Raw genomic sequence first — 17290 nt, forward strand, 5'->3', positions numbered from 1 at the left:
GTATTCACTAACATATTCTCGTATTTACTCGCGAGGAACTATATCCTATTTTATTCGTAAATCCAACAAACAAATCTATGTATCCGCATCAGATGTATTTTGCATTAATATTTCATTGATTTTACGCAGTGGAACACTGGTTTTTACTTTGAAATATGGCGAAATATAATAAAATTCGAGTACCTGGATGCTTAGTACACAAATATTTCCTACTGCAGCTTATGAAAGTATAAATAAGGAATTAGGTCTGCCATGGAAACTATTGTTTGAAGTTGATTTTTATTTTTGAGAAAAAACTTTTTTTCATCGACCTTAATTTTATTTTTACTATTATATAAAAATAAAATTATAGCAATCTCCTATCCTTCCTAACTAAAATGCTTTTTGAATGAAGAAAAATGGTCAACAAATAAGGGAGGAGTTACAATTAGAACATAAGCAATCCTGCAAACAGTTGTTTGCTAGGCGCAAGTGGTCCCTGCCGCTGTTACCCTAAGTGCTGTTAAGGCCATAACAAGCTTTGTGAATTATCTGCCAGTTTTAGCGCTTAACAGAAAAATGTTAAGGCTAACAGGAATATGTTAGTCTTAAGGGCTGTTTGCTAGTAGTAATAAGTTTTATGTATATGGACCCTGAAATCCCTGACTTGACTGTTGTGCCATTAGAATTGGTGGATAATTAAATGCAAAATAAGTAAGTACTATAATTTTAATTTTAACATTATATTGTAATTTGAAATTATTATGCAGCCCCCCCAAATTTTTTTTACCACGAGCCGCCACACTTATATAAGTGTATATCTATCTATCTATTTATCTACATTCTATATCTATCTATCTATCTATATATCTATGTATCTATCTATTTATCTATAGCTATAGTTCTCTCTCTCTCTCTCTCTCTCTCTCTCTCTCTCTCTCTCTCTCTCTCTCTCTCTCTCTCTCTCTCTCTCTCTCTCTCTCTCTCTCTCCATAAAAATACGTGTGTGTGTGTGTGTGTGTGTGTGTGTGTGTGTGTGTGTGTGTGTGTGTGTGTGTGTGTGTGTGTGTGTGTGTGAATCTATCTCTATCTATCTATCTCTTTTTCTACCTATCTATCCATCTATCTCTCTATCTGCTTATCTGTATCTATGTACGAGTATCTGTGCTCCTACACAAGCAGTAACAACAAAGAAAGTAAGAACATAAACACATCCATCAAAGATCCGTTCATGTACAAAGTTAGAGTTGAGGGTTGACTGCCACCCGAAAGAACTGACCGGATCGGGCAACATCAACCGCGTTCTGAAATAACCACAGAGCTTATCATTTTAGTTTACTCTCTTTACAACTATTTACGAAAACAGCCGACCTCTCCAATGTGCTCAATTGTCTTGGTGCCCATTCATATTCATTTTCTCTCATATGACCTTAATATGCTATGTATTATGATGATCATTGTTATTTTCATTAGTAACATTATTATTATTATTATTATTATTATTATTATTATTATTATTATTATTATTATTATTATTATTATTATGGACCGTCGGATTGCATGTCGGGCTACGCATTACTTCGAATCTGGTGCTGAGTAAAAAGTCAGTAAGTAAGGAATCATGTAACTAATTAAATTAGTATGTGAAAAATACTGATTTTAGTGATAATAATAATGATAATAATAATAATAATAATAATACACACACACACACACACACACACACACACACACACACACACACACAATAATAATATTAATAATAATAATAATAATAATTATTATTATTATTATTATTATTATTATTATTATTATTATTATTATTATTATTATTATTATTATTATTATTATTATTATTATTATTATTATTATTATTATTATTATTATTATTATTATTATTATTATTATTATTATTATTATTATTATTATTATTATTATTATTATTATTATTATTATTATTATTATTATTATTATTATTATTGTTATTATTATTATTATCCTTATTATTATTATTATTATTATTATTATTATTATTATTATTATTATTATTATTACTTTTATTATTACTATTATTATTATTATTGTTATTATTGAATGATACCCCGCACCGGAATCGAACCGGCCGCCCTCGGGTGGTGAGGCAGACAACAGCGGTGGTTTGATTCCGGTGCTGGGTAACATTCAACTTGTCTTGTTCTTGACTTTATACGTATTATTATTATTATTATCATCATCATCATCATCATCATCATCATTTTTATTTTATTATTTTAACAATTACTATAATTTTTATGATTATTATTTTTTATAATTATAAGTATCGTTATTTTATTATCATAACTGCTGTTATAATTATTATTATTGTTATTATTATCATTATTTCTGTAGTTATTATGTTTAGAAAAAAGAGTCTAATCGTATTAGATGAAAGAAATTATAATATTTTTATTCTTATTACTTTTTCATCATCAATCAGGTATATACATGATGAAACTGATTATTTCCAACACACAATGCATCAAACCTGAGCCCCTAAGACTATTAAGGAAAGCAATGCATCTCATGATTAATTGAAAAGAGTCTGTGTAATTGTTGAGTACTCCAAGTGTCTGTCTGTACCTCTGCACCGAAAGATGAGCTTATGTTATGTTGGGTCATCTCCATGACAATAATTTTCTTAGTTAATTTATTAACTTTTGTTTGCATTTACCGGGGTAGATTTATCTAAAGCCACTTTTTTAAAAGAACTTTTGAACGCTGCATTCACTAACTCACCCGGAAGTCCGAAAGTGGGTAGGTAGGTCCGAGAAGGGACGCGAAGGGGTAGCGGTTGTGGTGCTGTGCCAGGAAGGATACCGCCTCATGGAGATGCCTAGTGGAGTAGTTGTGTACGCCTGCAGAAGTGGGGATCAGGGGATAAGGAAGCTTCAAGCCGTCTGAAGTTCAGTGTTGTGATAAAGAAATATATGGAAGGAGTAAGCTTAATGAAACGTATAATCTTTGGGGCTACCTATAAAGATCTAGGTCAACATTTAAATATGTGAAAAATAAAATATTTAATATGGTAAAATAAATCTTAATAACTATTTTCAATGTAATGTTCCTTTTGTGCGTGGTTCTGTGCTCAATCATGCACCCATTCCATACATTAGCTATAGCAGAGTATCGGGTCCTAGTTCCCTCCTTTTCAAGGACAATACTTACTCGGAAAGGTGGGAGGGGGTCTTATGAGGCGACAGTGTGAAGTCAGCCCCTCACTTGATGCTATTCAGTGATGCTCGCCAGCCTAAACTATTGTGCTGCATTGTATTAATTATGATATTTGCCACGAATTTCGGTACGATGTATGTTTTGATTACTGTACTGTTATGGCACCGTAAATGCCTCAGTTGCATGAAGGTGAGGGTGAGGGTAATGCGTCTAACAAGTTGAAGCAGCCGTGTTGTGAAGGCAAAGGCAAACTCATTATTTTTCTTTATTTATACCATATCATTATAAAATTATAAAACATATAACATCTTAAAACGTACTTTCGGGGATATTCACACAACTTCATAAAAACTTTTTTCAGTTTTGTTTCTAGTTTTTTTTTTTTCTTTTTGAGCAAAAAAAAAAAAGTCTGTACTGTTATCAGGTAATTATTAATTGGGGTAAGGTAAGCTGGGGGGGGCTGTTGTGCACCAGGCTGCGTCCATATGGGTCTCGTCCCATTGGCCCTTGGGGAGGTGGAGGTGATCTGGGAACACAAAGCGGAGCACTTATTGTTCCATTTTATTTTCGCTGAAATTACTATCTCAATAGAGCTTAATGTTGACGATATCAACAAAAAAATCTTGTTTTTTTCTTCCCAGTGACCAAACTAATGGGCAAGTTGACTCTATTCCCGTCAATGATCAATATGAAACTCAGACCACCTTGGAGATACACCCATGACTATTTTTACAGTGAGGAGGCAGTCAAGGGCAATAAACACCCAGAAAAATAACACCGCAGAGGCACTGATAGTGAAAAGAAATCAAAAGTTACAATAAACATAAGTATCGGTTGGAGAGATGTCTTGATAGTCCATTCTTGAAAGCTTTGTAGTTGTAGTAAGAAGGAAATAAAGATGAGGAAAGGCTGTTCTAAAGTTTACCAGATGAAGATACTGATTAACTCTTGCATACAAGATTTAGGGCGTATAGGTATGAGCTAGAGGAGCAAATCGGTGTGGGTGCACATGACACTCATTGTAATTATGGCGACAATAATAATGAGGAGGGTAACAGCAATGATAATGATGACGATCTGTTGGTGGTGATGATAATGATAAGGATGGTGATGGAGATGATGATGACACTCACCCACCACTGTCAGACACTTGAGGATAAGGGCCTGGGCTGTAACAAGCAGGTGGGAGTCTGGGTGGACGAGCCCCACCAGCACGTAGGTTCCTCCCTCTCTTAACGCTCTCACACCTTGACTCACCACCTGCAGAGAGGCAGCCTTATAGATGGAGACACTGACGGAAATATACGGAGAGAGAGAGAGAGAGAGAGAGAGAGAGAGAGAGAGAGAGAGAGAGAGAGAGAGAGAGAGAGAGAGAGAGAGAGAGAGAGAGTGTGTGTGCGTGTGTGTGTGTGTGCGTTACCTCTTTGTTCCCGCACACCTCGAAAACTGCATCGACACTCCCAGTGGAAATCATCTCCTCTTCTGTGAAGTAGAGAGAAAAATGGAGCTTGTGTCATCTTTAGAGTAAGTTCCAATACATAGATCATTAAGAGGTAATGTATAAACATCAAATACATTATGAATTTTAGGTATACATATTATATCAAATAAGTAAATGGGTAGAATTTTATGATCAAATTGTATAATATACCATTCCGTGTAATACTTAAGTATATGTGCTAAAAAAAATCATCCACTGAACCATATAAGACTGAGTGCATATTTGTGTTCACGATAATATGATGTATAATAATTAGAGGGAGGCGTAGGAGGAGGAAAAGGGAACAGGAACATGGAAACATGGATGAGCAGGCAGCAGAAAGCCTGTTGGCTAGTTACGAGGCTGCTTGTTTTAGTTATAATGAATCGTCAGCCATTTGAGTGCCCTGCAGAAATGATTAAGGCATTTATGTACTTTTGCTCGGATGCCTTCAGGTCACCACTGGCGCAGCAAAGTGATGACCAATGAGATTCTTAAAGGAGTTGGCTTTCATGGGTCTTTTGGACGACCCCAGCCTGTTAGTGGCACAGGCGAATTTTATTTATAGTGGCTGCCGTGGTATATAACTTTGCCCATGGGGTGCTCCACTTCAACAGTGTCCAAGTTAAGCTGGCGTCACACTGGACCCAAATCTGGCGAGCACGAGCTCTTGCTGGCAGCTTTTGCTCGTGAGCAAGTCACTGTTTTCGTCACACTGACGAGCGACGAGGGGCGAGCGACGAGCAACATTGTAAACAAAGCCTCAACCATGGCGCCTACTACACCTACGCCTCGCATTACGGCTAATTGTGCAGCTGTGACGGCATTACTTGCCATTATTCAACGAGCTCAGAAAAAGAAAAGACGAGTCTGGGTTCGGTCATGGCTGAAGAGAAGGGAGGGAGACCCATGGTGTGTACAACATCATAACTTTCTTCAGCGTAGACTTAAATAAATGTGGATGGCTGTGGTACCACAACTCGGGATGGTCCCTGACTCTAAATATTAAAGAATGCATAATACCGGAGGACCAATGAACTCTAGAACTAGGAGCGAAGGTGGTCATGGCGAGTGTTTACTTCAGCTGGGTGGTCTTGGTCTTGGTCAGGGATCCAGAAATCAAAATAAAAACCAACACTAGTTTTCACAATATTATAAATTATTACAACACCATCAAACATCAAACGAGTGTGTGAATAAGTTCTCTAATATCATGGGTATACGGATCCAATACACTAGGCAATATATATTATTCACATATCGGTGCACCAAAGAGCTCATTTGACTGCCTGCTCGCGGCTCGCCGAGCTGCTCCCCGTCCAAGCGGCGAGCTAAACGCAGGAGCAAAAGCTCGCGAGCGAGCCATCCTGCGAGCAAAAGCTGCCAGCAAATGCTCGTGCTTGCCAGATTTGGTCCAGTGTGACGCCGGCTTAAGGGTTGATTGAAGATCTTAGCATGAAGTGGGTAATCATTTCCCACTCGGCGATGGTTGAAAATTGTCAACGTGTATCGGTGGGACTCGAACCTAGGTCCACGGGCTCACCACGCCCGCATGCTCGGCCATCGCCTCCCCTGCCCCTAATCCCTCTCCTAATCCCTCTGACTTCAGATTCCTGAGGAGTCGTTCTTGTGGCACCTTGTCAAGGCTTATTGAAAGTCTAGATATATAACGTCACTGGGGATATGATATCCCAGTAGTCATATATATGTTGGTAAGGTAAAAAGATAAAGCTGAGAACATACGGCTTCACATGACCGCGGCCATCATGAAGCTATTGACTCATCTCCGCACCATTGGCCCGTACGTATGTGGTGGATGAGAAGCAGGACACAGGGCCAGTGCAACATCCGGGTTGCCATAGTATATCCTCTCCATGTTATCCCAGGTACCCTTTTATCGACCATTCCGAAAGGAAGGGTGATCAGTGGGTGGGCTGCGCACCGACTGCAAAGGTCGGGACTCGAAACCAGAGCCAAAAATTCGTTACTAGCCACGCTAATTCTAATTCTATAATGATTATTCCTGAAGCCGTGCTGGGTATCAGGAATTATATTGTTATCTTCTACAAACTTGACAGGTTTAACTAATGATCTCAAGAATCTTAACAGCCATGTACTAACGTTAAATTTATTTGCTTGTACGTAGTTTAAGGCCAATTTCTTGTCTCTGTTTTTGAAGATAGGTGTAATGTCCGCTTGCTTTCAATCTTCGGGAACTTTGTTGTATTGACCGATTAAAGATGCCGGTAGGTTGCGGCTAAAGTATTTGCTGCTTGAGTGTTTTTACTTATCTGAGTGACTAGTTGTCGGGTCCTGTTGGCTTATTTATGTCAAATTTGTGCACATCTCGTTCGTCAATCGTGCCAATTTCCAGGGACGTAATTCCCTTTTGTGGAGTAGAGCTCTGGGACATCCTCAGTGTTCTCGACCGTATATCCAGACGCGAAATTTTTGTTCAGGATTTAGACCATATGTCTACTGATCTGTGTAAGCAAGCCGCTTTCATCTGTTAGGTGACCAATACTGCCTTAAAGAGGAGGAGGAGGAGGAGCAAACCTGAAACCAGGGATAGCTATGCAACATTAAGCTGACTGACTCATAACGAGGTTGCCCGCTCTATTGACTTTATCTGCTTGACAGGGACTTCAATTCCTGCAGAGCAGATGAAAGGACTTCGGTTCCTAAGATCAGATTACTTCTGATGTAAGGACGTCATTGTCAGTGTAATAATTAAAGAAGTAAATGGTTCTCTATATTTTTCTTCTGCAGGAAGGTTATTCCACTGACAAATGACTGCTAGAAAATAACCCCTGCCAATGATCTGCCACTGTCACGTTTGAATTCGTGCACCGGTATTCCGCGTTGTTAAGTTAGTTTAGAGAAAAAAAAAATGAAGTGATCGACATTAATGAACTTGTTACTTGAAGACCCAAATTTAATCTCCTCGCAAGCGTTTCTTTTCCAGCATAAATATATTGTGTTGTTTGAGTCGTTTTCATACGATTGGGCGCTTAAGGGTAACATTATTTCCGTAGCGGGTCGCTGAACTTTCTGTAGTAATTCCACGTCTTTCCTGTAATTAATTAGGGGACCAGACCTTCACGGCATATTCCAGTTGAGGTCTTACCACCGTCGAATTATATAAAGACAACATTATTTCTGGAGTCTTACACTCAAACTTCCTTGGATATGAAAAAGAGCATAATATTGGCTTTATCATATGCATTTTTTCTACGTTTCGGCCTCTAGCGCCGGTAGATTTTGTTATGTTTCAGGTCACTGTTGATGACCACCCCAAGATCTGTTCTATTCAAGGTCATTTTAGACGGCAACCGGCCGTCGTGAGGGTGTTTCCACGGGAAAATAGTGTGACCAGCAAATTTCGATAGGAAGAATTTTTGTTTTGTTTCTGTTACTGATGCATATAATAAAATAAATGAATCCCAGCACAATGCATGCTGTATAAGGGTTGGAGAAACCTCATTAGAAAAAAACCCTACTAACTGTGTCTTATTGGGCTTTATCGTTATTTTTCATTAAGGGAAACTACTGTAAGATTTATTGGTTTGGGAAAAAAAGAGCTACGTCACATTGAGAGTCTAAGAACTAAAAAAAACAATGGCTTAGTAATATTATTCAAGGTGTTGTTTTTCCATAATCTTCTATTTCAAAGTAAGAAATAGAACACAAGAACGCAAGACCAGGAACTTCCCCTCGAGATCAAAAGAGAACCCGTGTTTGATATTTTTTTAGGATCTTCACAAGTTTAAATTTTTCATCGTATATGTATATAGACGTCATTTATCAATATGATGCAAAAATTCTTTTTTTTTTTTGTAAGCAAAAATTAACTGTCAGGTATAAATCAAAATTAAGAACGAGACACTTACTAAGCTGTTTCTTTTCTTCGGGGGGTGGGATGGGGGTTGTTAATGCCAAACTTGTGTTGTGTACACGGTTACTGGTTCTGAACTCAAGCTGCACGATTTTACACTAATATAGTTTATTGCATATATTAAATTTTTAAGGCTATTTGATGATCTGATCCTTTTGGATAACTCCGCACCCAGTCGTTGTGAGGGCTTTTCTACTCACTAAAGTATTATCAGCAAACTTCGATAGGGTGGATTTCATCACGATTTTTAAATCTTTCATGTATATGATAATGAGTAATGGTAACAGCGGTGACCCTTACGGAACTCCACTGGTGACTAAAAGCCACTCGAAAACTTGTCCGTTGAGTGACACTCGATGTTTTCTACCGATAAGAAAATCTCTTATCCACGCAGTTCGATTGTGTTCTTTACCTGCTGAGTGTAGTTTCTTGATTAAGGATGTCGCTCAAAAGGTAACTCTCTCGATTTCCAGATATATGGCATCGTTAGGATGTGATTATCACAGTTTTAATTATCTATCTATTAATATCTATCTTTCTATCTACCTGTCTATTTATCTATCTATCTATCTATCTATCTATCTATACATACATACATACATACATATATATATATATATATATATATATATATATATATATATATCTATATATATATATATATATATATATATATATATATATATATATATATATATATATATATATATATATATATATATATATATATATATATATATATATATATATATATATATATATATATATATATATATATATATAGAGAGAGTGAGAGAGAGAGAGAGAGAGAGAGAGAGAGAGAGAGAGAGAGAGAGAGAGAGAGAGAGAGAGAGAGAGAGAGAGAGAGAGAGAGAGAGAGAGAGAGAGAGAGAGAGAGAGAGAGAGAGAGAGAGAGAGAGAGAGAGAGAGAGAGAGCGCGCTCCTCTGGGGAGAGTGATGGGGTGATGTGGCATTAGCGCGGCTCAGGAGAGCCGCGCCTAAAAGCTCAAGTTAGATTCGACAGACTATAGTACAGTCATTGGCAGGAGTTTATTTTCAAATCGTGCCATCCACCTCTGGAACAATCTTTCTTCAGAGGTAGTCAGAGCGCATAACATCAGCTCATTTAAAAATCGAATCGACCATTATTTCGTTGCGTCAGAAGTAAGCTGAATACCGAAATGCTTTCATCTACTTTGTAGATACGAAGTCACTGTCGAGCAGATTAAATCACCAAAGCGGGTAACCTCAAAATGAGCCAATAAGCCTTCTTTTGTCCTCCTTTTCTCTTCTTCCTCCTCCTCCTCCTCCTCCTCTTCCTCTTCCTCTTCCTCTTCCTCTTCCTCTTCCTCCTCCTCCTCCTCTCCCACCTTGATCGGGATGTACTGGAGTGGCCCCAAATTCAACCACTCTTGTCAGTCGTAGTCTGTTGACATCCACACACAGTACCTTGGAGAACCCCAGTTCCCGAAGAAGGGCTGAAGCATACATTCCCAGCATGCCGGCGCCCTGTAAGAAAGGACAAGTCGAACGAGATGAATAGTATTACACCATTCCCAGGAGTAAATATTTTGTAAGTTTGTTTGTTAGTTAAACAATAAGATAGATTATTTGTGGGCTGTTGTGTGAAATTGTTTAATTAGATGGTTTGCTGATTTTTAGGTTGTGTGTGTGTGTGTGTGTGTGTGTGTGTTTGTGTGTAATTCACCACGGCCTGATCGCGTGTTGGACTCGTAATCGCCAGCAGGTACCCTCCCGACATGAGCAAGAGCTCTTTATCGTCGATCTATGGGTACTGCCAGGACCTCACACACCACACACCCCATCCCCCTTGTTCAAGGGGGCACAGTAACCACTCCTAGTCAACAGAAAGAATCCGGTCTGAGCGGGCTCGAACCGCCGCCCTGTCAGACCGTGAAGCCTGGCAGCGCAGCGCTCTACCAGTTGCGCCACGGAGTGATGTGTGTGTGTGTGTGTGTGTGTGTGTGTGTGTGTGTGTGTGTGTGTGTTACCATTGCTTACCTGTACCAGAGCTACAGAGGCTCCAGGATGACCCGGAGGCGGTAAGGGTGGCAGTTTGGAGACGGCGTTGACCATAGTAGCGAGGGCACAGTTGATAGGGGCGGCAAGCTCTGGTGTGAGGGCGGGGGGCAGGGAAACTACAGGAGTACCGGCAGGACACAGGGTATGGGTAGAGTACGTCCCGAAGAGCGGAGCGGAGGTCATAACAGTGTGTCCGCACTGAGTAAAAAAATATTAGAAGTGAGCAATGGAAGGAAATATGTATAAGATATGTTAATTATACAACCCTTGCCAGAGAGACGCCCCCAATCATGAAACCTATCCAGATGAATCAGTCAAGTAGCTCTAGTACTAAACTTTAGACATTTCATTGCCTTCCTACACTCATTGTTGTCGCAAACACAATTCGCTAACCAGGATCAACAACGGAACCATACCATTTGCCTCTATAGTTAAAGCTGGCGCTGACATTCTTTCCAAACAGGATTTGCCGATTCTGTCTCTCGCAGTTCGTTTGACACCCGGCCACTCATGTCGTATCGTGATCTTACAGAGGTGCCTATATTGTTGGCATCAATTTAGCTTTCCAGTCAACAATCCTTTAATCGTCTCATATATAAACCAACGACATCGACAACGATTTGAAATTCAGAATCTTAGCTCATTCCATATGAATCAGAGCAGCCACATGCTTTAGCTGATTAAAGTATGGGCTCCGGTTAGATAACTTTATCATATAGACTTTAGGCTACCATCAAAATATGGGAAGCTTACCAAAGATCTTAGTGCCTTGGTACCCTCATGAAGGGAGTAGTTATGATATGTAATTGACTGCAAACATTTTTACCTATATCTCACTTACATATATATTTTTTATCAATCAATCATTTATATTGCCATCCCAGATCTGTCTTTTAGGGATACGCACCGCAAATATAAAGGGCAAAGTCTGCAATGTTGAGAAGACAACTGTTTAGCTTGGAATAATTGAAATGCCCCAAGATAAAGGCACACTCCTACACAAATCCTGTATGGATCATGCATTGCAAACGATGGGTGGCGTTACCCCACCTATACATCACTGTTTTTCGACTCAACAACTCACCCTCTGCTACTGACTTTCTGCTACCCTAAAATTTCAGCAGCAGCGTTCCTTCTCTCCTCTCTTTTATCACCATTTTTATGCTAATTGGATGCCTCTACTGCCTCCTCCCTGATCTTCCTGGACATTTTTTAACAGATCTCATCCCTATGCTGTCCAAAGTACTATTCGAAAAATTAAAGCTTTTCATTATTTAACCCTATTCCAATGGTAAGCTTTTCAACATCCTTCCATCTCATTTCCGCCTTCCTATGACTTAAGATTTTGCACGAGGGAAGTATCAAGGCACCTTTCTAATATAGAATTACGATTCTTTTTAATACCTCCTCCTCATCCTCTCTTTTTGTATTTACCTAGCTGCGATATGCAGCTACACTCGTGGGGTTCCGTTTCCAAATTACAATTTATCAAGCTTAGCTCTAAATTCATGAATAGTTTTGGTTTGAACTATCTCCTTTTCGATGAAATTCCTGGTGTCAATGGATCTATGAAAAAGCTGTCACTTGATATTTATCAGGCACTTTTTTTCCTCACTTTATATCCATGTGCCTAAGAAGGGTGACCGCTCCAATCCCTCAAACTACCCCCCAATAGCTTTACTTTTATGTCTATCTAGAGCTTTTGAATCAATCTTTAACCGGAAGATTCAAAAGCACCTATACACTTCTAACCTTCTATCTGATCGCCAGTATGGGTTCCGGAAGGGGCGTTCTACTGGCGATCTTCTTGCTCTCTTAACTGACTCTTGGTCATCCTCTCTTAGCCGTTTCGGTGAAACATTCTCTGTTGCGCTAGACATATCGAAAGCCTTCGATAGAGTCTGGCACCAGTCTTTGCTTTCTAAACTGCCCTCTTTCGGATTCTATCCCTCTCTCTGTTCCTTTATCTCCAGTTTCCTTTCCGGCCGTTCTATCTCTGAGGTGGTAGACGGTCACAGCTCTTCCCCTAAACCTATCAACAGTGGCGTTCCACAGGGCTCTGTCCTATCACCCACTCTCTTCCTGTTATTCATCAATGATTTTTCCATAACAAACTGTCCTGTCCACTCATACGCCGACGACTCCACTCCGCATTAGTCAACTTCTTTCAATAGAAGACCCTCTCAACAGGAAGTATACGACTTCAGACTGGAGGCTGCAGAACGCTTAACCTCAGACCTTGCTATCATTTCCGATTGGGGCAGAAGGAACCTTGTGTCCTTCAATGCCTCAAAAACTCAATTTCTCCACCTATCAACTGGAAACTTCACATCTCCTCTCTCGCTAAATCAGCTTCCTCGAGGTTGGGCGTTTTGTATCGTCTCCGCCAGTTCTTCTCCCCCGCGCAGTTGCTATCCATATACAGGGGCCTTGTCCGCCCTCGTATGGAGTATGCATCTCACGTGTGGGGAGGCTCCACTCACACAGCTCTTCTGGACAGAGTGGGGTCTAAGGCTCTTCGTCTCATCAGCTCTCCTCCTCCTACTGATAGTCTTCTACCTCTTAAATTCCGCCGCGATGTTGCCTCTCTTTCTATCTTCTATCGATATTTCCACGCTGACTGCTCTTCTGAACTTGCTAACTGCATGCCTCCCCCCCTCCCGCGGCCCCGCTGCACACGACTTTCTACTCATGCTCATCCCTATATTGTCCATACCCCTTAAGCAAGAGTTAACCAGCATCTTCACTCTTTCATCCCTCACGCTGGTAAACTCTGGAACAATCTTCCTTCATCTGTATTTCCTCCTGCCTACGACTTGAACTCTTTCAAAAGGAGGGTATCAGGACACCTCTCCTCCCGAAATTGACCTTTCTTTCGGCCACCTCTTTTGATTCTTTTTTGGGAGCAGCGAGTAGCGGGCTTTTTTTTTTATTATTGTTTTCTTTTTTTGTGTGCCCGTGAGCTGTCTCCTTTGTTGTAAAAAAAAAAAAAAGTTCTTTTGAACTTCTAGTATCTCATATAAATAGGTCATTTATGCCGATAGTTTCCATTTCCTTCATTGCTTTTCAGTGCAATCACATCTCTTTCTCCTCTTTCCTTCAAGGTAGGCAATCCCAATCTTTCCAATATTTTCTTATAGATCATATCTCTCAAGCCTGATACCATTCTTGTAGCTGCTGTCTGAGTTCTTTCTATTCTCCTGATGTGTTTCTTTCTAGCTTGGTCGAATCTTCATGGATCACATTCTTTTTTCTCCACCACTCATCTCATTGCCTATACATCACCAGCAAGCGGTCTAAACTGAGGATCCGCGATGACGTTCAACGTTTCCAAATATTTCACCGAACAGTCTTTAAAATTATAGTCTCATACAATTTAGCCACAACACTTGTCCATGACACTTGTCTGCGGTTCATTGGTTAATCTTTATTGCCTTCATTCTCTGTCATCACTGTTACCATGTATCCAGTCGAGTTTCACTTTACATTCTTCCAGTGAGCTCAAAATCAATCTTTGCATCTTTATTGCAAGTTAATCCTTCACTCTTTCAGTATCCACTTTGAAACCGCACCAGGGCCTGATGCCTTCATTACCTCTTGTTTTTTTTTCCAAGCTATTCTTCACCCCTGTGAAAACTTGTTACATAGTTTTGTTCATAATTTTTGCTAGTTCCTTTGCCTCCTCGTGCACTGTTTCAGTTTTCAGTTTACTGATCACTGCTTCACATTTCATTTTACTGTTGACATTTCTACAGAAAACTTTGGGGTCTTTACATCTTTCTACGACATTTCTCTATAGTTTATTTCTTCCTCTCTGTGGATTCGTACGTAGTCATTTTTCACTACTTTATAGTTACTCGGTGTCCTGCTTTTTCTCCTCCTCCTCTATTTGATCCATGTGACACCTCTGTTACTCCTAATTAATGAACACCCTTTATACCAATATGTTTCGGGTTTCTTTTCCGGTCATCTGTGGCACATTTTTTTCCTCTCCTTTGTATATTTTTCGGAAAACTCCCCTTCATGTGCATCGCTTACCTCATCAAGTTTATTCCATTCTGTTTCCTCATTGATTTTTCTGAAAAAACCCAAATTTGCTTTCCTGAATATTTTTCTTTAGTAAAGTTCATCTCTCGGTTCTTCCTTTTTGATACATTGGATTCATCCATCATAAGGTTGATTTTTTCTAAGGGACACTTGCATGCGACTTCTCCAGTTAGATGAGATTCTTTGTTCACCTCCGTTCAATACCAGAAAAGAAATTGGCGTTCGGTACCCCTCTCCCAAATTGCCGAAGTCGTGTGTTCCTTTCAGAAAATAAGGACCTGATTTACAACAATACTGAAGACAACATAAATCATTAAAAAACAATAAAATAAATAGTATTTACATTTTTTTCTAAATATTAACACTTGTAAGAAATATTATCTGTCTGTTGCTAAAACAAAACGTAGGAGTTATACATAGGCTATAGTGCATGGGTCTCCCTCCATAGCATAGATAATAAATGTGTGGGTGACTACCCACTTATTCCGCATTTTATATAATGGCACACGGTGTCACGTTAATCTGAACATTTTCCTCTTTACGTAGTAACAAATTACCTTTGCGCTATGTAAATAACATACTTACAATCCATCATAAACACACGTTAGGACATACAAGTGAGAGCATATTTATTTTACGTATAGGGTCTTAAAGGATCAAACACAGTCACATGATTAACATTAATTTCTCAAACCCCTTATACGCTGAACAACGCTCCGTTTTCTTTTGGGGCGACGAGGGTGGTGAAGAAATGGCACCTGCCCTTAGAATCAGGCCCGGGGTAGACTTTTGAAGGGTTCTGTGTGTGGGCGCCTGGAATATCAAGATGCCGACCGAAAGTGTCAAAATCAGTCGTAAGAGCACTCCTACTACTGGTCCGCCATGATCAATGAAACACGTTATAATGCGATAGCTATAGGCATCTCTCCCTAGCTAACTGCAGCCATTTCTTGTTCAAGTTTGTTCGACTGTCAAGCGTATAATGCAAGTGAGGCTGAAGCACACGTATAAGTATTATTCCAGCGAATCTCTCAACTGAGTTTTATTAAACTGAAGAAAAGTATAGGTGTTGTGGGACAAACTACTCTATGCCATATCCGTTCTCCATTTGGGAACACTCACTATCTTGGTCCATCTAATGATTCTTTGGCGTTAAGCTATGTGTTGGTTCTCGGGTCTCTGATAGCAGGAACACCAACAGCTCTTTCCTTCTGAATTATGCAAGATCCAGACGAATGAGAATTGCTAGCTCATGGTATAAACGACCAGAGATGTACTGTTGGGCATGGTATTGCAATGCTAAAAGGGTACCTAAAAAGATAGATCACATCCTCGTTAGTAAGCGTTGAAGAATCTTTCAGAGATTTTCAAGAATCTCAAGATGTGATCATTCTGTTCATCATCTTCTGTTTATCTTGGGAGTATGCAGAGAGTCTTTTAAATCCTTTTAATTGTGATTGGTGCCCTCGAAGACCCTCTATAGCTATGGGGGACCCTCAGCCATGAAACTCTCCAGGCTATGATCTATAATATAGTACTCTTGAATGCACAAGATGTCAAGGAATATTTCTGCCTCAGGATATATTAGAAAATACCGAGAAGTTGCCAGCCCGGCTTGCTGAGAAGGAAGACCAATATAGATAAGTTACGTAAGACTAGAGCTGTCCTAAAAAGAGACGGGGAGAGGTATATTATGAGTCTCACTGAAGACGTCAAGAGTGATTATAAGGTAAATAGCCTTCGACCTGTCGTCTTGAGTCCTATAAAGAAACTCCACTCGCTATCCGACAAACAGATGATAGCCTCGTATAGACATGAATGGGCGAAGGACTAGGCGGTCTGTTTCGTTTTCCTTTTGATCATATTTACATTGTGGATCCACTTACTAACGACACTCAACCCTTCCTTTAACAGGCCTGAAAAGCTGAGGCAAAGTTGAAGGGTGGAAAGGCAGCTGGAGTCCTTAAAATCAACGCGGAGCATGTGGTCTTGACTGCCATTTGGTGATATGGAACCATTCCTCCTGACTGGAAAAGAGGCTGAACGATCGTCTATTTGAATAGGGCTCTATCGGGATTGCACCAACTATCTCGGTATAACACTGTATCGTAGGCCAGATGAGGCGCTATATATATATATATATATATATATATATATATATATATATATATATATATATATATATATATCTATATAGATATATATCTATAGAGAGATAGATATAGATATAGATAGATATAGATATAGATATAGATATATATGTATATATGTATGTTTATATATATATATATATATATATATATATATATATATATATATATATATATATATATATATATATATATATATATATATATATATATATATATATATATATATATATACATATATATATATATATATATATATATATATATATATATATATATATATATATGTATATATATATATATATATATTGAAACTCACGTGAGGATGATTCAAACAGTGTTACTCTTTCATGTGTGTGTGTGTGTGTGTGTGTGTGTGTGTGTGTGTGTGTGTGTGTGTGTGTGTGTGTGTGTGTATAAAACTGCAATTTTTGGCAGATGGAATCACGCCCCCCTTGTATCCAGCTCACGCGCCCCCAGGGGGCG

At 39.1% G+C, this 17290-nt stretch overlaps 1 protein-coding gene across 3 annotated transcripts in view; it reads right to left on the reverse strand.

The window, feature by feature from the left end:
• Nucleotides 1–690: 690 nt before the first annotated feature.
• LOC126993832 (5-exo-hydroxycamphor dehydrogenase-like) overlaps nt 691–17290 on the reverse strand; it is a 28081-nt gene continuing 11481 nt past the window's right edge. For all 3 annotated transcript variants that reach the window (XM_050852971.1, XM_050852970.1, XM_050852972.1), the window contains 6 exons: nt 10587–10805; nt 9935–10073; nt 4610–4671; nt 4323–4449; nt 2755–2873; nt 691–1283 (listed from right to left, as the gene is read on the reverse strand). In XM_050852971.1, coding sequence (XP_050708928.1) covers nt 1221–1283; nt 2755–2873; nt 4323–4449; nt 4610–4671; nt 9935–10073; nt 10587–10790 — 714 coding nt within the window. In that variant the 5' untranslated portion in view covers nt 10791–10805 and the 3' untranslated portion in view covers nt 691–1220. The remainder of the gene's footprint in view (nt 1284–2754; nt 2874–4322; nt 4450–4609; nt 4672–9934; nt 10074–10586; nt 10806–17290) is intronic.

This window comes from Eriocheir sinensis, unplaced genomic scaffold (assembly GCF_024679095.1).
Source record: "Eriocheir sinensis breed Jianghai 21 unplaced genomic scaffold, ASM2467909v1 Scaffold683, whole genome shotgun sequence".
In the NCBI taxonomy this organism is placed as follows: domain Eukaryota; kingdom Metazoa; phylum Arthropoda; class Malacostraca; order Decapoda; family Varunidae; genus Eriocheir; species Eriocheir sinensis.